This window comes from Scyliorhinus canicula, chromosome 9 (assembly GCF_902713615.1).
Source record: "Scyliorhinus canicula chromosome 9, sScyCan1.1, whole genome shotgun sequence".
Classification (NCBI taxonomy): Eukaryota; Metazoa; Chordata; class Chondrichthyes; order Carcharhiniformes; family Scyliorhinidae; genus Scyliorhinus; species Scyliorhinus canicula.
In genome coordinates this window covers 89151570-89176900 of record NC_052154.1, presented here as the reverse complement: position 1 = coordinate 89176900, position 25331 = coordinate 89151570, and the positions used below count along the sequence as shown (strand labels likewise).

Here is a 25331-nt window from a genome sequence, read left to right as displayed (position 1 = left end):
GCGTCTCTTGGAGACGCCGGCCTGACGATCGGTGGGCACCGATCACGGGCCAGTCCCCTCCCGAGCACGGCCGTGGTGCTCGATCCACTCTCCGCCCCCCACAGGCTCCAAACTCACCTTTCGCACTAAGTTCACGCCGGCAGCGACTAGGTGTAGTTGCCGCCGGCGTGAACAGGTCGGGAAAGTCAGGCCGCTCGGGCCATCCGGGCCGGAGAATCGCGGGTCTCCGTGAAAAACGGTGACCTGCAATTCTCCGAGCGGCGTGTTGCAAAACGCGACAGGCCATTTTGGGGGGGGGGGGGGGTGGGAGAATCGTGGGGGGTGCCAGAGCGGCCCTCCCGCGATTCTCCCACCCGGCCTGGGCAGCGGAGAATCGCCCCCCATGTCTCAATCACTATCCCGGGAATGCCTGTGAATGCCAGAGATGAACACCATCAGACTGGGATGGCCACCACCCCTACCTCCATGCCACCACTCAGCCCTCTCCAGGTAATTGTAAGCCAGGATTTCCCCCTCGTTGTCCGTCAGTTACTCGCTGGAGATAATTGAGAAGAGATACACATCAGCCAATCATTCACCATGCTACCTGTTACACTGAGGCTCTGTGATGCATGCAATACATACATTGCGGCAGGACCAAGCCACCCTTGGACAAACTCCTAACCACCACCCTCCAAAAACATCAGCTCATCTCCTAGCTCACAATGAGCCCCAGTCCCCTATCACCCCCTCTGCTCACTGACCTGCACTGACTCCTGGTTAAGCAGCACCTCAATTTTAGAATCCTCCTTAATTTCAAATCCTTCCCTGGCATCTCCCACTCCGCTTGAAATATTATTACTTATTTATAACTATCTTACTGTGCGAGAATTGTGGACTCAGTATCAGACAGAGCAGAATTCACCTCCTCTCTCCAAAACCTTCTCCAAACACTGACTCTCTGAAGCTTTCTAAAAATATATCTCTGCATCCCTTGGCTCCACCCAGCATGAACCTCATCTACCCAAGCTGAAAAACCAAATTATCTCTGCAGGCTACAAGGTACATTAACTTCCCAGGGACTTTACCCATTCAAACCACAGTACATTAGTCCAGACTGAAAACTATATTCCTTTGTCAATTTCATCTTCTGGCTGCTAAAAGCTCCCAGGTCTTTGCAAAATAAAACAATTTTCAAAAAAACACATGACCACTGCAGTCAAACACACTACAACCCCAGCTTGTGACCATTAAATTGTCCCAATATTTTGAAGCCAATATTCCTAAAATCTTCCATCCATCACAATGATAAAACCTTAAAAAATCAGAATAACCAACTGTGCAGGACATCACACTGGAAATATTTATTGCCCCGCACACAGACAAATTCCCATAACAGCCGCCCCGAACAGGCGCCGGAATGTGGCGACTAGGGGCTTTTCACAGTAACTTCATTGAAGCCTACTCATGACAATAAGTGATTTTCATTTCATTTCACTTCATTTCAACTGACAACATTAGGATACTGGACCAGACCCAAACTTTTGTTAGGATATTGGAAGAGCACACCAAACAATTTTCAATTTATAAACTGTGAGGAAAGCATACTTCACCCCAGCAGCGGCGACCCTGACCAATGTATATCGTTTATGTTAAAACAATTGTTAATTTAAACACAGAATTAACCACATTAACATCAAAACAATAGCTTTACAATTGACAGTTAAACAATTCTTAAATGAAAGGAAAAATTTCAACTTGCTGTCTACACCTGCTACTAATATCAATTAAGTAACGCAATACAGTTCAAATGCCACTAAAATTAACAGGTTTGTTTCAAACACGAGCTTTCGGAGACTGCTCCTTCCTCAGGTAAATGAAGAGATATGTTCCAGAAACATATATGTAGACAAAGTCAGAGATGCTGGACAATGCTTGGAATGCGAGCATTTGCGGGTAATCAAATCATTACAGATCCAGGGAGAGGGATAATCCCAGGTTAAAGAGGTGTGAATTGACTCAAGCCAGGGCAGTTGGTAGGATACCGCCACGTGTAATGGTGGTATCCGAGTCGATGATCTGGCACGTCTTGCAGAGAATGCCCTGGCAGGGTTGTGTGGTGTCGTGGTCGCTGTTCTGAAGGCTGGGTAATTTGCTGCAAACAATGGTTTGTTTGAGGTTGCGCGGTTGTTTGAAGGCCAGTAGTGGGGGTGTGAGGATGACCTTGGCAAGATGTTCATCTTCATTGATGATGTGTTGAAGGCTGCAAAGAAGATGTCGTAGTTTCTCCGCCCCAGGAAAGTACTGGACGATGAAGGGTACTCTGTCAGTGGTGTCCCGTGTTTGTCTTCTGAGGAGGTCGGTGCGGTTTTTTGCTGTGGCGGGTTGGAACTTTCGATCGATGAGTCGAGCGCCATACACCGACGTTATACACCAGATACATCGATGACATTTTTTTCCTTTGGACCGACGGTTCTAACGCGCCACAGCAAAAAACCGCACCGACTGCATGAGTGCGGCCTCAACCGGGATCTTGGATTCATGTCGCGTTACATTCACCCCCCACCATCTGGCCTGGATTTGCAAAATCCTACCAACTGTCCTGGTTTGAGACAATTCACACCTCTTTAACCTGAGATTATCCCTATCTCTGGATCTGTAAAGATTTGATTACCCGCAAATGCTCGCATTCCAAGCATTGTCTGGTATCTTTGACTTTGTCTATATAAATGTTTCTGGAACATACCTCTTCATTCACCTGAGGAAGGAGCAGTGCTCCGAAAGCTCGTGTTTGAAACAAACCTGTTAGACTTTAACCTGGTGTTATAAGACTTCTTACTGTGCTCACCCCAGTCCAACGCCGGCATCTCCACATCATGACTAAAATTATCAAAACATATTATTTGTTTAGCTGTGCAGAGCTTTGGAGAGATTTCCTTTAAAGAGTAGACGCAGTAGACACTTCTGTCTTGTCAGACTCAAATCCTATGGCAAACTGTTAAACTTTAAATATTATTTGCAAAACTACAGACAGACCTGGGTCCTCCCATTAATTACTTCGGGCACAATTCAACGACCTCATCATGCCCGACTTGGTGTCGGGATGAGCCTGTTGAATCTCGCGAGTGACCTCTCCCGTGATTTGTGGCACTCGAATCGTCTCAGGAGATTCATTAGGCTTCACCCACGACTCAGCGGCTATACCTGGGAGACTTCGCCGGAGCACCGTTTACTACTGGTTCACACAAATGTGGACTAGGCGTACTGGCACCTGGGGGGGGGGGGGGTCCCTCAGGCCTTTGGAGACACACGGGTGGTCAGGGACAGGGCAAGGTGGTACCTTAGCTCTTCCTCTGACATATAGGCACCTTGGCACTGTCAGCCTGGCACCCTGGCAGGGGGCCTGGGTGGCATTGCCAGGGTTCCAGTCTGACAGTGCCAGAGTGCCCGGATGCCAGATTGGCACTGCCAAGATTCGGTCCTGAGGAGCCTTATCACGTGGCGGCAGGGTGAAGGGGGTTCCTGAGGACCTCCTCAAGGTTAGGGGGTGAGTGGGGGAAAGATCCGGTCACCCAATGAAAATGGTGCTCCAATGTGCAAAGAGCCTTCGCTCACTGCCGGTGCCAAGAAACACACCGATAAATGCGCTGTTCGACGGACTTTAACTCAAGTCTGCTGAATTGCGCCCGTGATCTGTGTCCCACTAAGTTCCATGACCTGCTTAGCTAGGACTAAATTCAATCCCTCGGAAATGATTTACACTCCAGGGATCTCTAGCAATCAAAACACAATTCCATTAGCCCTTTATCTGCAACTAAGTAAGCGGTTGGAATGAATGATTATCTCACCTTTTACAATTCCTTACTTACAGCTTTAGCTGACACATAAAGTACCAATTACTGCAACAAATATATACCTCAACCCAGGCTTTTAATAACATTACTGCAACAGACATAAAATACAATATATTTTACAATTTCTTTATACATCACAGGACAACAACATGATTATCAGGGAGTAAAGTCCACGATAACAACTGAGGCATGAGGCAGTCTTCAGGATAAAGACCACTCCACTGGTGCATGAAGAGTCGGGCCCTCACACTCTATGCAGTGTGGCTTGACCTGTGACCTCTCTGTGACTCCACGGCAAGGCCATCAGCCTCGGCCTGGATGAGGGCAACCTGCTTCTCAGAGCTGGATAGGATTGTGCCCAATGCCACAATGGTCCCATTGCATTTTTAAAATTTGTTCATTGGATGTAAGCACCGCAGACTGGGCCAGCATTTATTGCCCCTTCCTAATTGCCCCTGAGGGGCAGGGACAATCAACAATGGTTTCATGGCCATCATTCCAGATTTTAATTGAATTCAAATTTCACCATCTACAGTCGTGGAATTTGAAGCTGGGTCCCCAGAGCATTACTCTGGGTCTCTGGTTTACTAATCCAGTGACAATACTGTCATAATATACACACAAGTATATGATGGTGCATAGACAGACACTGACTGACACACTGAAAGAACAATCAACACACAGAACACAGCAGCCAATCACCAGACAGGACACGGCCACTATCAAGCCAGAGGGCACTAGTTTTCCCGCTCATTTGGGATGCAGCCTCTGAGACAGCCAGAGCCTGTGATCAGTAACACAAACATCTACCATGTGCAAGCAGTATAGTCTGGTCAGGTTAGCCTCAGGTCTCCAGTCAACCTAACCTACAGTGCAAGTATGTTTAACAGCTTATAGTTAAATAAAATAGAGTTGTACTTCTACAAGTGTTCGTAGCCTGTCTCTCTCACTGCTCTGGTAAACGCAGTCCTCGCAGACCCAGCATACCCAACACATCATGGTACCAGTACGTGATGTTAGAGTTTGATGGACCTACCCTGAAATAATCTGCCTTCTGCCAGGGACCATGCCATCTATATTTTCAACTCCCTCACATTCGCTGAAGGTGAGGACAAGTCCAAGTTCAAGACAGTCCTGCTCAAATTCAACAGCCACTGTGACATCGAAGTCAACAAAAGTTTTGAACGCTACGTCTTTCAACAGCGTCTGCAGGGTAAGGATGAACCTTTTCAATCTCTGAACTGTAACATCATGAGGGAACACTACCCTATCCCAAAGCGCGAAGATCTCACCTGCGAGATGGCTCGCGCCAAATTTTTCACCAAGCTGGACGCATCCAAGGGGTTTTGGCAGATACAACTTGATGCATCCAGTTGGAAGCTCTGCACCTTTAACACCCCATTTGGCAGATATTGTTACAACCGGATGCCGTTTGGCATCATCTCAGCATCGGAGGTGTTCCACCGAATAATGGAGCAAATGATGGAGGGCATCGAAGGGGTGCAGGTAGATGTAGACGACATCATCGTCTGGTCTACCACCCCACAGGAACACATTGATCGCCTCCAACGCGTCTTCCGAAGAATCCATGAACATGGCCTCCGCCTCAACAAAGCCAAATGCTCCTTTGGTCAAACAGACTTCGTCACCCACCACAGAGACTGAATTTATGAACTGCCTGACTTTATGAACTCTCCAAACTCATGGACTGATTGTTTCGTTACCCTGGTTATTCGTTCGCTAGTTTGTACATACTGTTATTCATGTCCCGTGTTTTGTTACATACAGTCTATCTGCACTAGACACCTTCCCATGTAAATATGTTAGAATTTTTGTATATAGTCCTGTAAATATGCTCACATATTCTCCACATAGTCAGGAACATTCACATACCACACTATTTATTGCCACGTACACACTTTTTTTTTCAAAAAGAGGGAGATGTCATAATATACACACAAGTATATGATGGCGCACAGACAGACACTGACTGACACACTGAAAGACCAATCAACACACAGAACACAGTAGCCAATCACCAGACAGGACACGTCCACTATAAAGCCACTAGTTTTCCCGCTCATTCGGGATTCAGCCTCTGAGACAGCCAGAGCCCGTGATCAGTAACACGAACATCTACCATGTGCGAGCAGTATAATCTGGTCAGGTTAGCCTCAAGACTCCAGTCAACCCTAACATAGTGTCAACCCACAGTGCAAGTATGTTTAACAGCTCATAGATAAACAAAATAGAGTTGTACTTCTACAAGTGTTGGTAGCCTGTCTCGCTCACTGCTATGGTAAACGCAGTCCTCGCAGACCCAGCATACCCAACACAGTAGCATTGTGGATAGCACAATCACTTCACAGCTCCAGGGTCCCAGGTACCTCAGGAACGATCCTGGAACTTAGTTCCAAGCAGTGCTGCAGTTCCTCTAACTGGCCACTGTAACATTGCCCTGGACAGGTTGGAGAGTTGTCGACAAAAAGAGTTGCTTTTTCCAAGAGCCGGTGCAGACTCGATGGGCTGAATGGCCTCCTTCTGCACTGTAAATTCTATGATTTCCTGTGACAGTGTTGAGAGTGTAAATCTTCACCTAACGCCAGATATCTGCCATGGCCCACATTGCAATGAAGTGTTACATTAATTGAGTCATTAGTTACATTCACATCTTCCATATCCATCAGGTATATAGTGTAAGAACAACAGATGGTCTCATTACTGACTGCAATTCAGCAACAATAAATAGCCTTCAGGCATCTGACATGCCAGGTTTGTTGTGTAACTAGGACAAAGGAAGCTGTGATGTTCCTATGTCTCCAAGGTGAAAGATTAGTCCATTTTTCTCAATCAAGAAGCTTCCACTTTATGGTGAACTGCAGCTTTTTAAGATCAGCCACCTTACTTTACAATCGCCAACCATGGCCTACAGACCAACCTCTCTGCACATACCTTCCATGGAGCCCCTTTAATATCCCGTTCCTAGCTACAAGCTGGTGAATGGCAGGCTCAGGACAGTAATCTGGAAGGACAACTTCAAGTGTCCGATGTTGCTCGCTGACAAGATTCCATGGGGCAGGGCTCTCACCCAGTATCAGTGCCGATACTGGACACTTAGCTGAGCCCAGGTCTATTCAAATACTTCAAGTGGGCTCTGGAGGGCAGGAAACAGATTGGGGTGTGGGGCGAGGGTAAGGGAGGGGCAAAGGTGACTGCAGTTGGAACATGGGGTGTGATTTAACCAAAACATTTCTATGGGCTGTATTTTTCAGCCACGCCTGCCGGAAGATCGCCAAGGATGGGATGGGGACCATGTAAATGTCCATTGACCTCGGGTGGGAATTTTCGGTCGCTGGGCGAGCACGGCTGAAAACTCCTGCTCTAAATGTCATTTTGGGTGAATTTGGAATGATGTTTCTCACTGGCTTTTTGGATAGACCCACACCAGTATTCAACTACACTTAGTCATGTTTGCGGGCCTTGACAAGTTTCAACCCAGTCAAGCCAACACTTCGGAAGTGATTTGATGGTCCTGTCGTACCCGACTTGGTGAAGCGGCCGGGCCATTGAATCTTGTGAGATTCGTGATACTCGAAACGCCTCACAAGATTTTGTTATGTCTCCTCCATATTCTCCTGGGGGGAACTAGTGGACGGGGAGTCCTGGCCGGGGTTCCATTTAGTACTGGTCCAGACAAACGTGGACGAGGCGTAACGACACCTGGGGGGGATCTCCCAGGCCACTAGAGAGACCTGGGCAGTCGGGCTCTGGGCAGGGCACCCTTGCACCCATGCTGATATCCAGGCACCTTGGCAGTGCCAGATGGATACCCTGGCACTGCCAGGGTGCTGGGTGGCCCTGGCAGGGGTGCTGCCAGGGTTCCAGGCTAGCAGTGACAATGTGCCCAGGTGCCAGGTTGCTCATGCCAGGGATCGCACCGGGGATGCCTTGCCCTGAAGAGGTGTGAAAGGTGGGGGGGGGGGGCTCGAAAACCCTATAAGAGGTGGCTGAGGGGGTTTGGAAATGGTGCCCAAATCCGCAAATATCTTCCTATACTGGCGAGCTGAGTCAGTGCGGTCTCGGTGTGCGTTCCTTGCCAAGGCCACAAAAATGCCAAAGTGGCGTAGTTCTCGCCATTGCAGGCGCCAAATAACATCCCCTAAATGCATCCAAAATGGGACTTTGTTTGTGTCCCATTAAATTGTGCCATTGGAAATGTATTCACCTCTGGGGTGCTGAACTCACCAGTTAGACTGGCTCCTATGAGATCGTGCAGTCATTTTGAAAGGGTGCCCCAATCTCTCAGTGAGCTTGAGGGTCTCCCACATTCCCCACCCCAGGCAATGCCACCCTGCGCACATATGGGCATTCCCCACACCTCCCCCAGAGTGAGGACACCCCGCTATGGAGGTTACTGAGCGCCCCTCCCCCCAGCTTTTGGATTCCACTCCCCTTTTCAGGATCCTGACCCTTAACCTCCCCAACATTTTATGAGGCTTCATGCTCCCCTTCATGGGCATGGCCCCCCTCAGGCCTTTGGTAGTGCCATTGCCACCATGGCAGTGCCACATGGGCACCTTTGCAGTGCTAGGGTGGCAGTTCCAAGGTGCCCGGGTGCCAGAGAGAGAGAGAGAGCTGGGGGCCACCATGCTCTGTCCCCGATCACCCAAGGGTGTCCAATGACCTGGAAAAAGCCCCCCCAGGTGCCGTTACACTTGGTTTGCATTTGTGTGGACCAGTACCAAACGGTGCCTGGTCGAAGCCTCACTGCGGAGGCCATTAGTACTCGGGCGGCGAGAGAATCTGGCACAGACATATTTGAATGAGACTAATGACTTAATGGCTCATTTAAATATAGGCGACATCCAGATGATGACATTTTGCGAGGTTTGGATGAATCCTGCGAGGCCTCTCGCGAGATTCAATGGCCTCATTGCATCACCAGGTTGGGCATGACAAGGCTGGTGAATTGCATCTCCATCAAATCCTGCCTTTAAACATAAGTCGTCACTTTAGAACATAGAACAGTACAGCACAGAACAGGCCCTTCGGCCCTCAATGTTGTGCCGAGCAATGATCACCCTACTCAAACCCACGTATCCACCCTAGACCCGTAACCCAACACCCCCCCCCTTTAACCTTACTTTTATTAGGACACTATGGGCAATTTATCATGGCCAATCCACCTAACCCGCACATCTTTGGACTGTGGGAGGAAACTGGAGCACCCGGAGGAAACCCACGCACACACGGGGAGGACGTGCAGACTCCACACAGACAGTGACCCAGCCGGGAACCGAACCTGGGACCCTGGAGCTGTGAAGCATTTATGCTAACCACTATGCTACCGTGCTGCCCCACTTTGTAACTCCTAGCGACACCGGGTACTTAAAATAAAGCAAAATTCTGCAGATGCTGGAAATCTGACATAATAACAGAAAGTGCTGTAAATATTCAGGCCTGGTCACATGTATGGGGAGGGAGATTCAGAGTTAACCGAGTCAAACCAACTTTTCCAGGATAGTTCTCGCAAGGCTATTTTTCTAACATTAGATCCTTGTTGTGAGTCACATTCAGCCACATGGAGGTGGTAACAGCAGGAATACTTACACTGCAGCCTGATTCATAGAATCACAGAACCTTACAGCACAGAAGGAGGCCATTCAGTCCATTGTGCCTCTGCTGGCTCTCAGAAAGATTTCCCCTTGTTATTTGTCACATCTGGTTAGGGACCAGTAATATTTTATTTAAAGTAGACAGAGTTTGAAATCCCAGTTGTCATAATATACATCTATGTATACAATGGAGTGCAGACAGGCAGTGATTGACACACAGGATGACCAGTAAGCACACAGAACAGAGCAGCCAATCACCAGACAGGATACTACCACTATAAAACCAGAGGGCACTAGGTTTCCCGCTCTCTCGGGACCCAGCCACTGAGACAATCAGAGTTCGTGAGCATAGCCAGTGCAAACACCATGCGGTAGCTAGTAAGTCTGATCAGGCTAGTATTAGGTCTCCAGTCAAGTCAGTATAGTGTCAACCCACAGTTGAACATGTATAGTAGTTAAGACATTAAATAAAATCGTGTTGCATCTCATCAAGTGTTGGAGGTCTGTCTCTCGCTACACTGCATCAAGTGCAGTCCACACCGACCCAGCCTGCCCAACACATCACCAGTCACCCTGTAGAATAAAGCTACAAGGTCCTGCAGTTTTAATTGAATAAAATAAATACTGTGCAAAGTCAGAAAATAAAACAATGTACAATACCTGTCTTGTACTCTAACATTCAGAATGAACATGAGGTGAATCTGAATGAATCGGAAAGCTGGAGTTCAGCACGCCATGCTGAACATTAAATGGCAGGTGTGAGCAAGACAGACCCCAAGGATTACTCAGTGACCCACGCAGACTTCGGTGACCTCCTGAGAGTCTCAAACCATTAATAAACTTTCCCTCAGGAGGGATTTCAGCATCTAACTTTCGAAGGTGTATGGCGTGGTTTACCGGCCTCGTCGGGCCCGACGAGGCCGTTAAATCTCGCGAGATTCGCAACGATTGAGATGTCTTGGGTTTTCTAACCCAACCTCGTCAGTCGTCACAATCTGGATCTCACCCTTCAGCCTCAGTTAAATACGCGTGCGTCAGATTCTCCGGACGCCCGGGAACTAACAGCCTCCCCAGCCAGGCCTCGACCAGTCGCCATTTAGTCCTGGTCCACACAAACATGGACCAGGCATTAATGCAGTTGGGGAGTCTTCCAAGCCATTGGAGACCCCTGGATGGCCAGGGAGAGGACGGTAGCATTGTGGATAGCACAATGGCTTCACAGCTCCAGGGTCCCAGGTTCGATTCCGGCTTGGGTCACTGTCTGTGCGGAGTCTGCACATCCTCCCCGTGTCTGCGTGGGTTTCCTCCGGGTGCTCCGGTTTCCTCCCACAGTCCAAAGATGTGCAGGTTAGGTGGATTGGCCATGATAAATTGCCCTTAGTGTCCAAAATTGCCCTTAGTGTTGGGTGGGGTTACTGGGTTATTGGGATAGGTGGAGGTGATGACCTTGGGTAGGGTGCTCTTTCCAAGAGCCGGTGCAGACTTGATGGGCCAAATGGCCTCCTTCTGCACTGTAAATTCTATGATAAGATGGCACCCTGGCTCTCTGGCAGGGTGCCCGGGTGGTAATGCCAGGGACACTGTCAGGCAGGCAGTATTGGGGTGCCCAGGGCCAGGGTGGCCAGTGTGCTGCAGCCACCAAGAAACACCCCGCTAAACGCGCCATTCAGCGGACTTTAACTTCATTCCGTTGAATTCCGCCCATTGTGTTTTTGAATTGGCAATTATCCCCAAATAAACCAATTCCCCAATACTGGGATTGTAACATATTCTGTTAAAGAGAGTGTAACTGATTCTGTTACCAGGAGTATAACCGATTCCGTCAGTAGGACTGTAACCGATTCCGTTACTGGAACTGATTCCAATACAAGCGTGTAACTCATTCCATTACCAAGATTGTAATTGATCATGTTACTGGGAGTGTAACAGATTTGGTTACCGAGATTGTACCCTATTCTACTACTGGGAGTATAATCGATTCCGTTACCGGGAGTGTAATCAATTCGTTACCGAGAGTGTAATCGATTCCGTTAGCGAGAATGTAATTGATTCCGTTACTGAGAGTGGAATCGATTCCGTTACCGGGAATGTAACTACTTCTGTTACCAGGAATGTAACCGATTCGTCACCAGGAGAGTAAACGATTCCCTAACTGGCAACATAATGATCTTCACTGTTCATAGGTAACCTTCCCTATCCGGGTTTTCCATCTGATGGGTGTTGAAACTCTGATCGTGACTAATGCTGCCGGGGGCCTGAATGAAGAATTTCAAGTTGGCGATATCATGTTCATCAATGATCACATCAACCTGCCAGGCTTTGCAGGGTTGAACCCACTGAGAGGCAGCAATGAGGAGAGGTGAGTCAGTAAGAACGAACCTTTCCACACAGAATGGCCAATCGATGAACATAGAACATAGAACATTACAGCGCAGTACAGGTCCTTCGGCCCTCGATGTTGCGCCGACCTGTGAAACCCTTCTAAAGTCCCTATACACTATTCCCTTATCGTCCATATGCCTATCCAATGACCATTTGAATGCGTTTAGTGTTGGCGAGTCCACTACTGTTGCAGGCAGGGCATTCCACGCCCTTACTACTCTCTGAGTAAAGAACCTACCTCTGACATCTGTCCTATATCTATTTCCACTTAATTTAAAGCTATGTCCCCTCATGCTGGACATCACCATCCGAGGAAAAAGGCTCTCAATGTCCACCCTATCTAATCCTCTGATCATCTTGTATGCCTCAATGAAGTCATCTCTTAATCTTCTTCTCTCTAATGAAAACTGCCTCAAGTCCCTCAGCCTTCCCTCGTAAGATCTTCCCTCCACACCAGGAAACATTCTGGTAAATCTCCTCTGTACCCTTTCCAATGCTCCCTCATCCTTCCTATAATGCGGCGACCAGAACTGCACGCAATACTCCAAATGCGGCCGCACCAGAGATTTATACAACTGCAACATGACCTCAGGGCTCCGAAACTCAATTCCTCTACCAATAAAAGCTAACACACCGTACGCCTTCTTAACAACCCTCTCAACCTGGATGGCAACTTTCAGGGATCTATGGACATGGACACCGAGATCTCTCTGCTCATCCACACTACCAAGAATCTTACCATTAGCCCAGTACTCTGTCTTCCTGTTATTCCTTCCAAAATGAATCACCTCACACTTTTCTGCATTAAACTCCATTTGCCCCCTGTCAGCCCAGCTCTGCAGCTTATCTATGTCCCTCTGTAACTTGTAACATCCTTCTGCAGTGTCCACAACTCCATCGACTTTAGTGTCATCTGCAAATTTACTCACCCATCCTTCTACGCCCTCCTCCAGGTCATTTATAAAAATGACAAACAGCAGCGGCCCCAAAACAGATCCTTGTGGTACACCACTAGTAACTGGACACCAGTCTGAACATTTCCCATCAACCATCACCCTTTGTCTTCTTCCAGCTAGCCAATTCCTGATCCAAACTGCTAAATCACCCTGAGTCCCATGCCTCCGTATTTTCTGCAATAGCCTACCGTGGGGAACCTTATCAAACGCTTTACTGAAATCCATATACACCACATCAACTGCTTTACCCTCATCCACCTGTTTGGTCACCTTCTCAAAGAACTCAATGAGGTTTGTGAGGCACGACCTACCCTTCACAAAACCATGTTGACTATCTCTAATCAAATTATTCCTTTCCAGATGATGATACATCTTATCTCTTATAAACCTTTCCCAGACTTTGCCCACAACAGAAGTAAGGCTCACTGGTCTATAATTACCGGGGTTATCTCTACTCCCCTTCTTGAACAAGGGGACAACATTTGCTATCCTCCAGTCTTCTGGCACTATTCCTGAAGACAAAGATGACTTAAAGATCAAAGCCAAAGGCTCAGCAATCTCCTCCCTAGCTTCCCAGAGAATCCTAGGATAAATCCCATCCGGCCCAGGGGACTTATCTATTTTAACACTTTCCAGAATCGCTAACACCTCCTCCTTATGTACTTCAAGCCCTTCTAGTCTAGTAGCCTGTATCTCAGTATTCTCCTTGACAGCATTGTCTTTTTCCTGTGTGAATACGGACGAAAAACACTCATTTAGCACCTCTCCTATCTCCTTGGACTCCACGCACAACTTCCCACTACTGTCCTTGACTGGCCCTACTCTTACCCTAGTCATTCTTTTATTCCTGACATATCTATAGAAAGCTTTAGGGTTATCCTTGATCCTACCTGCCAAAGACTTCTCATGTCCCCTCCTGGCTCTTCTTAGCTCTCTCTTTAGAGCCTTCCTAGCTAACTTGTAACTCTCAAGCGCCCTAACTGAACCATCACGTCTCATCTTTACATAAGCCTCCTTCTTCCTCTTGACATGTGTTTCAACTGCTTTAGTAAACCATGGTTCCCTCGCTCGACCACTTCCTCCCTGCCTAACAGGTGCATACTTATCAAGGACACGCAGTAGCTGTTCCTTTAACATGCTCCACATTTCCATTGTGGCCATCCCCTGCAGTTTTCCTCTCCAGCCGATGCATCCTAAGTCCTGCCTCATCACATCATAATTGCCTTTCCCCCAGATATGACTCTTGCCTTGTGGTATATACCTATCCCTTTCCATCACTAAAGTAAACGTAATCGAATTGTGGTTACGATCACCAAAGTGCTCACCTACCTCCAAATCTGACACCTATCCTGGTTCATTACCCAGTACCAAATCCAATACGGCCTCCCCTCTCGTTGGCCTATCTACATACTGGATCAGGAAACCCTCCTGCACACATTGGACAAAAACGGACTCATCTAAAGTACTCGAACTATAGTGTTTCCAGTCAATATTTGGAAAGTTAAAGTCCTGAGCCCTGAGTATGAATAATCTCTTCAACTCTGAAGGAGTATATTTTGAGGAATATTATGATATATTTTAGGGAATATTGCAGTATGTTTTGAAGGACATTATGGTATATTTTAGGGAACACTCTGGTATATGTTAGAGAACACTGCAGTATATGGGCGACATGGTGGCACAGTGGTTAGCACTGCTGCACCGCAGTCCAGGGACCTGGATTCAATTCTGATCTCCTTGTGTCTGCGTGGGGGTTTCCTCCGGGTGCTACAGTTTCCTCGCACAGTCCAAAGATGTGTAGGTTATGTGAGATTACAGGAATAGGGCAGGGGAGTGGGCCTAGGTAGGGTGCTCTTTCAGAGGATGGGTACAGACTCGATGGGCCAAAAGGACTCCTTCTGCACTGTAGGGATTCTATGGTTCTATTTTGAGGGATGTTATTGTATATATTGTGAAATATTGCAGTATAGTTTAAGGGATTTTGTGGTATATTTTAGGGAATACTTCAGTGTATTTTGAAGGATAATTTTGTAGGGAATATTGCTGTATATTTTGACGGATATACCCCAGTTATCATTTGGGGACATATTACAGTGCTTTAAAACTAACCCCCTGCTGCCTGTTGCCAGGTTTGGTGTGCGGTTCCCATGCATGTCTGATGCCTATGACAAGACCTTCCGGCAGATGGCTTTGGACAGTGCCCAGGAGCTGGGCTACCAAGACATCGTCCGTGATGGGGTGTACTGCATGCTGGCTGGCCCCTCATATGAAACTGTTGCAGAGTCCCGCATGCTGAGAATACTGGGAGCAGATGCAGTAGGTGAGATCTACACACTAACTTTACAAAAAGCAAAACCCTGCCCCTTGAACAACATTGCACCCAACCAAAGTAAATGCCAAAGAAGGTGCCCTTCCCTGCTTGGCTGACCATAGCTTGCGCAGTGAACCCTACACCTCAGGCATGTAGTGGTTCAAGGAGGCAGCGCGTCATCACCTTCTGATGGATGACCAGGGATGGGCAATAAATGCTGGCCTAACCAGCCACGCCTCCATCCCGTAAATGAATTTAAAAAGAAGGCAGCCATGCAGCCTGCCTTGCTTTCCGCTTTCTATTGCTGCACGTAAAATCATGGCGGAGGTGGAATTAGGCTCTGAAGTGGCCATTAATTGGGCTCCTGTAGGACGCAGGACATGTGGGCAGCCTGCCGCCTTCTACTCTCCCACCATAAAATGGGAGACAGGTCGGGGGTGGATGGGAAGACCACCTACTATATTTCATGACCGATGACCGCCCCCTCACCTTCAAATACAGTGACAGGAGTGTAGGGAAGGAATTTACGGGCAGCACGGTAGCATTGTGGATAGCATAATTGCTTCACAGCTCCAGGGTCCCAGGTTCGATTCCAGCTTGGGTCACTGTCTGTGCGGAGTCTGCACGTCCTCCCCGTGTGTGCATGGGTTTCCTCTGGGTGCTCCGGTTTCCTCCCACAGTCCAAAGATGTGCAGGTTAGGTGGATTGGCCATGATAAATTGCCCTTAGTGTCCAAAATTCCCTTAGTGTTGGGTGCGGTTACTGGGTTATGGGGATAGGGTGGAGGTGTTGACCTTGGGTAGGGTGCTCTTTCCAAGAGCCGGTGCAGACTCGATGGGCTGAATGGCCTCCTTCTGCACTGTAAATTCTATGATAATTCTATGAATCATAAAATCCAGCTCCATTTCTGTGTTAGCTCCCTGTGGTAATTCATCGATGGCATGAGTTGAACCAGTCTGAGAACTGCCACTAATTTTTAAGACATGAGAAAGCAGTGGATGAATGTAAAGTAATATGTCGCATCAAGTTCACTTCTTCCTGCACAAGGGGCACAGCTGAAAGAGAATTCACTGAAAGACTTCATCTGGGATGGTGAAAGCAGATTTAACAATACTGTTCAAAAGAGAATTGGATTAATACATGAAAGGTTCCAATTTGCAGGGCGATGGGGAGGGAGCAGTGAGCAATGGGGCTAATCGGCTATCTCTTTTCTAAGGCCCAATGGGCCAAATGGCCTCCTTTGTGCAGTAAGCTTCTATGATTCTCTTCTGTTACAGGTGCTTCTCAGTTAATGTAATTGGCTGAAAGCCACGACTGAATGCTGATCAGCCCAATCAGCTTCCACCACACATAGTTCCTCTCCTGAAGGGAAGTGTTCCCCAATCTCCAGAGTCCATGTTATCTCCCATCTCTAGGATACAAACACTGAGCCGCCCCCTTCCACACACAACACCCTCCAGTTCCACGCACCAGGCTTTGTGACTCATAGAATATAGAGTCACTAATCTTGCTGTGTTTTTAAATCTTAATCTTCCAATCTGGATCCAACGCTGAGATTTATCCATTTCCTTTTTGAGTTCATTGACATCCCTTCAACTGCTTGAGTTGTAAGTCTGCCCCTGAGTGCAGGGAAGGAATTTTTTCTAATCGTTGATCGTTTTAAACCTGTTAGTTTGCCTACTTCTAAGGAACTGGGTCGATGTTTGGCAGAAGATAAGGATAATGGAATGCTATGGGTCATTTTTTTAAAATCAGTTGTTATTTTGTCACGCCTATGTCAGGATCACTCTTGTGGGCAAACCCTATTTTCCCAAACCTTAAAGCATTGCATTTCAATCCTCGGGCACAATTTTATGCTCCCCTCAAGACGGGTTCTGAGGTGACCGGGGGAGGGGTGGGGGGGAGCATAAAATGGAATGGACAGGGTTCCCCCAGGATCCTGCCCGCCCCAAACCAGAAGGAATTTCACGTTGGGGTGGACCGGGCCTCAGACAGAAAACTCACCCTTTCCTCTATTAAGGCCCTTAAGTGGCCACTTTATGCTCATGGTCAGCGAAGGCCCTTTTCCTGTCCAGCCTCAATTTTTAGACTGGCTGACCGATGTCAGAGGACGGTGGGAAACTGAAAAAGAAACGATTCTTAATCTTGGACGGAAAAGGGGGGAGGACACTTCAATCTGAAGGCCACGTCAGATTGGAGGCATTTTCCTCTCTGGGATCAAGGAGATTCTGCATCCCCCCCACCCCCGCCCAAAGCCACAATCGTACCCTTCCCCACCCCCCAGGGCATCTCCCACCCCTGTGTCTTACCTCAGGAACGATCCTGGAACTTAATTCCAAGCTGTGCTGCAGTTCCTCTTCTGGCCACTGTAACATTGCCCTGGACAGGTTGGAGAGTTGTCGACAAAAAGAGTTGCTTTTTCCAAGGGCCGGTGCAGACTCGATGGGCTGAATGGCCTCCTTCTGCACTGTAAATTCGATGATTCTATGACCAATCTGATTGCGACGTCCTTCCAAAGGTGAACGGAAGTCCTACCCACTGCCAATCGGAGCTCAACTGAGCATGATATGGCAGTGAGCTTCCGAGAGTCTGCGGGAGCGCTTTAAACACGGACTCTCAGGATGGCGAACGCTGATGGCTGGCCATCCTGAAAATTCTGCCTTGGTCTTGAGATCTGAGTGAACTTTCATTTAAATACCCGGTATAATGAAGCAGCAAAACACTGATTTGTTCTTCAACCTTACCTACACAGAAATGAATGCAGGAAGGGGAGGTGACCATTCAGCCCATTGAGCCTGTTCCACCATTCAATTAGATCATGACAAACCTGTATCTTAGCTTTGACTACCTGTCTTGGCCCTGCAACCATTAATTTCCACGTCTAACTTTAATTTCCTGTTTGGAATTTTAAATTGACCCCCAGCATCTGTAGTTATTTGGGGCAGAGAGTTCCAGACTTCCACCACTCTCTGTGTGAGAAAATGCTTCCTGACCTTACCCTTGAACAGCCGAGCTGAAATTTTAAGGTTATGGTGTCATGCCCAGGGTTCCCCCACAAGAGGAAATGGTTTCTTTCTATTTGCCCTATCAAATCCTTTAACTATCTTAAACACTTTAATCAGATCTGCCTTTAATCTTTTTAATGCAAGGACATTTCTCTCTAGTTTGAGCTTTTCAGTTGTGGGATGTGGGCGTCACTGACTAGATCCAGCACTTTTATTGCCCAGCCCTAATTGCCCTTCAGAAGGTGGTCGAGAGCCGCCTTCTCGAACCACTGCAGTCCGGGTTTGTAGGTCCACCCACAGTACTGTTAGGCAGGGAGTTCCAGGTTTTTGACCCAGCGACAGTGAAGGAACAATGATATATTTCCACGTTAGGCTAGATGGGGAACTTCCATGTGGTGGTGTTCTAGATGGTAGTTGTCGTGGGTTTGGAAGACGCTATTGAAGGAGCCTTGTTGAGTTGCTGCAGTGCATCTCGTAGATGGTACAAACTGCTGCAACTGTGCGTCAGTGATGGAGGGTATGACTGTTTAAACTGCTGGATGGGGCGGTGTGAGTTTCTCAAACGTTGTTGGATCCGCACTCACCCAGGTAAGTGTATTCCATCACTCTGACTCCTGTTTTATAAATGGTGCATAGGCTTTTGGGAGACAGGAGGTGAGTTACTCACCATAGGATTCCTAGCCTATGACCTGCTCTTGTAGCCACAGTATTTATATAGCTAATCCAGTTCAGTTTCTGGTCAATGGTAACCATCAGGGTGTTGATAGTGGGGGATTCAGTCATGGTAATGTCATTGAATGTCAAAGAGGTGATGGTTAGATTATCTCTTGTTGGAGATCGTCATTGCCTGGTACTTGTGTGGCACCAATGTTATTTGCCAGTTGTCAGCTCAAACCTGTATACTGTCCAGGTTTTGCATCACTTAGACATGGTCTGCTTCGGTACATGACAAGTTGCCTCATTATAGGAAGGATGTCGATGCTTTGGAGAGGGTGCAGAGGAGATTTACCAGGATGTTGCCTGGACTGGAGAGCATGTGTTATGAAGAAAGGTTGAGGGAGCTAGGGCTTTTCTCACTGGAGTGAAGAAGGAAGAGCAGTGACTTGGTAGAGGTGTACAAGGTGATGAAAACCATGGATCGGGTGGATAGCCAGAGACTTTTCCCCAGGGCGGAAATGGCTGTCACAAGGGGACATAATTTTAAAGTGATTGGAGGAAGGTAGAGGGGAGATGTCAGGGGTAGGTTCTTTACACAGAGAGTGGTGGGTGTGTGGAATGCACTGGCAGCAGAGGTGGTGGAGTCTGAGTCATTAGGGATATTTAAGCGACTCTTGGACAGGCACATGGACAGCAGTAAATTGAAGGGGTAGGTTAGGTTAATCTTAGATTAGGATAAATGGTAGGCACAACATCGTGGGCCGAAGAGCCTGTACAATGCTGTTATTTCTATGTTCTTGTTTTATGTTCATGAATGGTGCTGAACATTGTGCAATCATCTGAGAACATCCACACTCCTGACCTAATGATGGAAGTGAGGTCATTGAAGAAGCAGCTGAAGATTTCATAGATTTTACAGTGCAGAAGGAGGCCATTCGGCCCATCGAGTCTGCACCGGCTCTTGGAAAGAGCACCCTACCCAAGGTCAACACCTCCACCCCATAACCCAGTAACCCAGTAACCCCACCCAACACTAAGGGCAATTTTGGACACTAAGGGCAATTTATCATGGCCAATCCACCTAACCTGCACATCTTTGGACTGTGGGAGGAAACCGGAGCACCCGGAGGAAACCCACGCACACACGGGGATGTTGTGCAGACTCCGCACATCCCAAGACAGTGGCCCAAGCCAGAATCGAACCTGGGACCCTGGAGCTGTGAGCGATTGTGCTATCCACAATGCTATCGTGCTGCCCTACAATGCTACCGTGCTGCCCTACAATGCTACCGTGCTGCCCAAGATGGGTGGACCGAGGACACTACCCTGACGAACTTCTGCAATGATGTCCCGGGACTGAGATGATTGACCTCAAACAACCACAACTATCTTCCTCTGTGCCCGGAATGACTCCAACTAATGGCGAGCTTTCTCTTGGTTCCTGTTGACTGCAGTTTTACTAGGGCTCCTTGATGCCATACTCGATCAAATGCTGCCTTAATGCAAAGGACGGTCGCTCTCATCTCACTTCTGGTATTCAGCTCTTTTGTCCATGTTTAAAGAAGTCTGTAATGAGGTCAGGAGCTTAGTGACCCTGGCAGAACCCAAATTGAGCGGCAGTGAGCAAATTATTGCTGAGTACGCGTCACTTGATAGAACTATTGATGACCCTTTTCATCATTTTAATGATGATCGCGAGCAGATTGATGGATTGGTAATTGGCCGAGATGGACTTGTCCTGCTTTTGGTGTGCAGGACATGCCTGGGTAATTTTCCACATCGCGGGTAGATGTCAGTGTTGTCGAGGGCAACACGGTGGCGCAGTGGGTTAGCACTGTGGCCTCACAGTGCAGAGGTCCCAGATTTGATCCCGGCTCTGGGTCACTGTCCGTATGGAGTTTGCACATTCTCCCCGTGTCTGCGTGGGTTTTGCCCCCACAACCAAAAAGATGAGCAAGCTAGGTGGATTGGCTATGCTAAATTGCCCCTTAATAGGAAACAAAAATGAATTGGGTACTCTAAATTTAAAATAAAATTAAAAAAAAAAAAGATGTCAGCGTTGTCGCTGTACTGTAACAGCTTGGATGGGCGAGCGACACATTTTGGACGTTTTGGAGCACAAGTCTTCAGTACTATTGCCAGAATATTGTTAGGACCCATTGTCTTTGCAGTATCCAGTGCCTTCAGCCATTCCTTGATATCACGTAGAGTGAATCAAATTGGCTGAAGACCTGCCTCTATCTTTCCCCCGACTCATCTTCCCACTTGCCCTTTAGTTCCTCCGACTCCATAAGTATTTGGTAGATATCTGATACATTCCCCTCTCCCACCAATGTTCTGGAAACAACCTTGTCCTGTATCCCCGTGGTGGCACGAGCGGAAAGGTAGGAACCTGCCTTTGCAAAAAATCTCGTACCTGCAGATATCTAACCCCATTCCCTGCTGGCAATTCAGATTTCTCCTCTAAAGCCTTCAAGCTAGGGAATCTCCTGTCTACGAACAGATCTCCCGTCTTCACTATTCCTGCTCTCTGCCATCCCCGGAACTCACCATCCAATCTACCCGGAACAAACCGATGGTTGTTGTATATTGGGGCCCAAACTGATGCTCCCTCCGCTGTCCTGTATTTCTTCCACTGCTCCCAGATTCTCAGAGCCCCCACTATCACCAGGCTTCTGGAGTATCGGGCCGGCGAGAACGGAAGAGGAGCCGTTATCAGTGCCCCCAAACTTGTGTTCTTACACGATGCCGCCTCTACTCGTTCCCATGCCGACCGCCCCGTTACCCACTTCCTAATCATGGCTAATATTGATTCCTAATATTAGCCGCCCAGTGGTAGTTACAGACGTTCGGCAGCGCCCCCCCCCCCCCCCCCCCCGAGTACGCTCCAGGAAAACCTTCTTCACCCGTTTGAAAAAGGCCCTCGGGATGAAGATGGGGAGGCACTGAAAGATAAACAGGTATCTGGGGAGGACCGTCATTTTCACAGTTTGTACCCTCCCCGCCAGTGATAGCGGGAGCATGTCCCATCTCTTAAAATCCTCTTTCATTTACTCTATGAGCCGGGACAGGTTTAACTTGTGCAATGTTTCCCATTCCCGAGCCCCTGGATTCACAGACAGCGAAAGCTCCTTCCTACCATTCTAAACGGCAGCCCTCCCAGTCTCCTCTCCTGCCCCCTCGCCTGGATCGCAAACATCTCACTTTTCCCCATGTTCAATTTATACCCTGAAAACCTGCCAAATTCCCCAAAAACCTGCATAATTTCCCCCATCCCCTCTAACGGGTCCGAAATGTACAGGGGTAGGTCATCTGCGTAAAGCAGGACCCGTTGTTCCACCCCCCCAACCAGCCTTTTTCAGTTCCTAGAAGCTCTTAACGCCATGGCCAATGGCTCTATGGTCAGAGCAAACAACAGCAGGGAGAGGGGACACCCTTGCCTTGTCCCTTGGTGCAGTTTAAAATAGCCCAACATCCATCGGTTCGTGCGCACACTTGCTACTGGTGCCTGATACAGCAACCGCACCCAGTCAATGAACCCGAACCTTCCGAACACCTCCCACAAGTAATTCCACTCCACCCGATCAAAGGCCTGATCCGCGTCCATCGCAACCACCATCTCCATCTCCCTCCCGCCCATCTGAGGGGTATCATAATAATGTTTAAGAGCCTTCTAAATTGGCCGTGAGGTGCCTGCCCTTTACAAATCCCATCTGGTCTTCCCCTATCACCCCGGGACACATCCTCTATCCTTGTGGTTCATTCGCGCGCGGCTTCCTCGCAAGCGCTCTATGTGCTCTGTTCACTTCCAGGCGTCGAGTAAACGCCCCATCCCCCATTCACTTTCCCAGTATCCTTGCCACATATGCCCTCGCGTCCGATCCCTCACTGCCCTCAGGGAGGCCGATGATCCTCAGATTCTGTCTCCTGTTCTCCAAGTCCTCCAGCTTCTCCTGTAATCTTTTCTGGTGGTCCTTCATCAGCCCCACCTCGGCCTCCAGCCTCCAGGTGCTCGGACACCTTTTTCTCCACCTTCTGAATCGCCCGTTCGTGGGTTCACCTGATCAATCGATGCCTTAATCGGGTCCAGCGTGTCTTTCTTTAGCTCCATGGCCGCCACCGGAAGTCCTCCAGCTATTATCATATTGAATGCCGGTGCAGGCTTGAAGTGCTCAATGGTCAACTCCTGCTCCTATTTTTTACGATTCAACTCCATCCAATTATACTGTGGACTAATGTTGAAGGTGTTTCTCTCCGCAGGTATGAGCACAGTGCCTGAGGTGATCCTTGCTCGACATTGCGGAATGCGAGTGTTTGGCACCTCCCTCATCACCAACAAAATCGTGATGGACTACAGCAGTCAAGAGAAGGCAAACCACGAGGAAGTCCTCCAGACCTCGAAGGACCGAGCTCAGGCCCTCCAGAGTCTGATCAGCAACTTTGTGGGGAAGATAGACTGAACAAGCTGACACCAGCGTAGCAGGAACTGGAAATGGTTGCAATAATATCATTGAAAATCACTGACAGCAATAATATCATTGAAAATCACTGACAGCAATAATATAATTGAAAATAGGGAGGTGAAATCAGACATGGGTAGGGGGTGCAAAACATGGAAATTCAAAATACGCCCTTGTGCACAGCGCCAATATACAACCCACTAAATGCCTGATATACACCCCAACTCTCTTGCAAGGTGGCTCATCTGTTGTACACCCCACCCACCCAAAACACCAAAGACCAATAATGTCATAAACCCCATCCACCCATAATACATCCACCCTCCCAATACACATCCCATCCACGCTTGATACTGGCCCTTTACAGGCTGAAAGGGCTGAATGGCCTACTCCTGTTCCTATGTTCCTTTATAGGACTTTCCCACCCCTGCGGCATGGTACCATAATGGTTAGCATTGTTGCTTCACAGTCCCATGTTCGATTCCTGGTTTGGGTCACTGTCTGTGTGGAGTCTGCACGTTCTCCCCTTGTCTGCGTGCAGGTTAGGTGGATTGGCCATGCTAAATTGCCCTTAGTGTCCAAAAAGGTTAGGTGGGGTTACGGGGATAGGGTGGAGGTGTGGGCTTAAGTAGGGTGCTCTTTCCAAGGGCCGGTACAGGCTTGATGGGCCGAATGGCCTCCTGCACTGTAAATTCTACATATGTAAAATTCTATAAATCATTCCTAACAGCACTGTGGGTGTACCTACACCATGTGGATTGCAACGGTTCAAGAATGCAGCTCACAGCACCTTTTCAAGGGCAACTACGGATGGGCAATAATTGCTGGCCTAGCCAGCAATGCCCACATCCCATAAAATAATTTAATAAATGATATGCCCTGTTTGCTCTACATGCCCCTTCCATCTGATGCACCCTTAGCTGATCCTGTAAAGCCCACCAGTTATAGTCGCTGCCTGATGTTCACCTCTGGCAGTATAACAGAATGGAGGGTGAAAGTGATTCAGTTTCCTCCATGTCCCATTTCACCCACAAATTGTAATACTTATACTTTAGATGGTGAGGTTAGCAGAAGTCTCCAAGATAACTATCATTTATTTCTAATGCTTATTATTGTAGATAAAGTGGATTGCTACTGATAAAAAAAAGATAGATTTGTGTTTGTATAACGCTTTGCACAACCACCGGATAACTCAAAGCACTTTATAACCAATGAAATACTTCTTAAAATGTCCTCTTCTCCTTCTTACGCAGTCCCTCGGGACCGAGGGTGACTTACTTGCTTCTGCTCCGGCTCGATGGGTTCTGAGCTGGTTGATAATTGCAATGCACGATCTGTCGACTCTGCCACTTGTGAGCAGGTGGTGCTCGAAGGGTAGCTGGGTTGTTTGGAAATTCCCTCTGCGGCCTCAATTCCACTTCTATGCGTTCTTGATGATGTCTCTCAATGCACTCAGTGCTTTTCCGAATGAGTTTTCTCCATCTGAGTCACTCACAAGACCGAGTCTCCATGATTCAGGGGGGTGTTTGACCTCTTCAGGGAGGCTTTCAGGAGATTCCTGAAGCATTTCCACTGTACTCCTGGGGGTTTTCTAATTTGCACTCAATGAGATAATTACCATATATTGCCCCAAAACAGGTATTCGGCCAGGGTGGGCATGCTCCAGAAGATGTGCTGGGAGCCCCCCCCCCCCCCCCAAAGATACCCCTAGCCAAGGACTGCATTGGATTTTCTGACATGTGGGCGTTTCCAAGGAGATCAGAGACCCCCAGCTGCATGCCCTTTGGGCAGGGAGGTGCCCTGGCACTGCTGGTGTCACCTTGGCACCCTGGAAGTGCCACCTGGGTTTTAGCCTGGCACTGCCAAGGTGCCCAGGTGGCACTGCCAGCTGACAGGGGCACTGTCAAAGTGCCAAGTTGGCATTTGTGTGCCCCCACGCGATCAGGCCAGGGTTGCCCGGTGTGTATGTAGGGGGTGGGCGGGGGGAGGGGGACCCACCCATATTGCATCATGCTGGGGGGGCAGGGATTCTTTTGGGGGCCTCTGATATCGGGGTGGCATTTAAAAATGGCATCCCAATCTCCCGCTACAATGGGGACTTCTGGCGAGCAG

At 48.2% G+C, this 25331-nt stretch overlaps 1 protein-coding gene across 1 annotated transcript in view; it reads left to right on the top strand.

Moving 5' to 3' along the window:
• Positions 1–24366, top strand: part of pnp6 (purine nucleoside phosphorylase 6) — a 30526-nt gene extending 6160 nt beyond the window's left edge. The window contains exons 4-6 of the mRNA XM_038807140.1: positions 11632–11807; positions 14916–15106; positions 23020–24366. Coding sequence (XP_038663068.1) covers positions 11632–11807; positions 14916–15106; positions 23020–23219 — 567 coding nt within the window. The 3' untranslated portion in view covers positions 23220–24366. The remainder of the gene's footprint in view (positions 1–11631; positions 11808–14915; positions 15107–23019) is intronic.
• Positions 24367–25331: the final 965 nt, after the last annotated feature.